The 679-nt window shown below is 65.5% G+C and overlaps 1 protein-coding gene across 1 annotated transcript in view; it reads right to left on the reverse strand.

Moving 5' to 3' along the window:
* The window catches only part of LOC104990286, a 27413-nt gene that overhangs the window by 1228 nt on the left and 25506 nt on the right, over positions 1-679 (reverse strand). Inside the window, exon 3 of the mRNA XM_010842291.1 lies at positions 4-679. Coding sequence (XP_010840593.1) covers positions 4-679 — 676 coding nt within the window. The remainder of the gene's footprint in view (positions 1-3) is intronic.

Consider the following 679-nt stretch of genomic DNA (forward strand, 5'->3'; position numbering starts at 1 on the left):
AGCGGTTCACTCCGGGCTGGATGGCGCCCAGTCCCCTCAGGATGCGAACCTGCTCCACATTGCACACCACCGGCGTGATCTCCAGCCGCTTCAGCTTGGTGTAGACCGTGTGCAAGCCCCCCACCAAGTGCTTCAGGAACAGGTCGAAAGCCTGGGGCAGGCAGATCAGCTCGCAGCCCTCCACCGTGAAGGAAGCCACTTTGGCCCCCCTCAGATCCACCATTTTGCACTCATTATTCTGGGGGGTGTTTTCCACTGGGGACGGGGTCGAGTACACGGGTTTGCCGGGGAGGGGGCCGCAGCTGCTGCTACTGCTACTGCTGCTGCTGCTGCTGCTGCTGCTACTGCTACTGCTACTGCTGCTGCTGCCGGTGCTCGCGTTGATGGGGGTGCTGGAGGCGCCAACGCCGCCGCCGGCGCTGATGCTGCCGCCGCCGCCGCCGCCGCCGAAGCGATGGGCTCCGGCCGGAACAGAGTTGGCCCCGAGGACGCCGGGGGCCCGATGGACGGAGCCGGAGACGAGGTCGCAGAGGAGGTGGAGGTGGTGGTGCCGGAGGAGGAAGCAGACGTGGAGATCGGGGGTTGAGGGGGGACCAGCTGGGTCGGAGGGATCAAAGCCGCCGGCACTGCCATGGTCACATATAAGGGGGAAACAGAAGGAGGAGAAGCGAGGGGAAAA

The sequence above is a fragment of the Bison bison genome, unplaced genomic scaffold, assembly GCF_000754665.1.
Source record: "Bison bison bison isolate TAMUID 2011002044 unplaced genomic scaffold, Bison_UMD1.0 scf7180017864176, whole genome shotgun sequence".
Classification (NCBI taxonomy): Eukaryota; Metazoa; Chordata; class Mammalia; order Artiodactyla; family Bovidae; genus Bison; species Bison bison.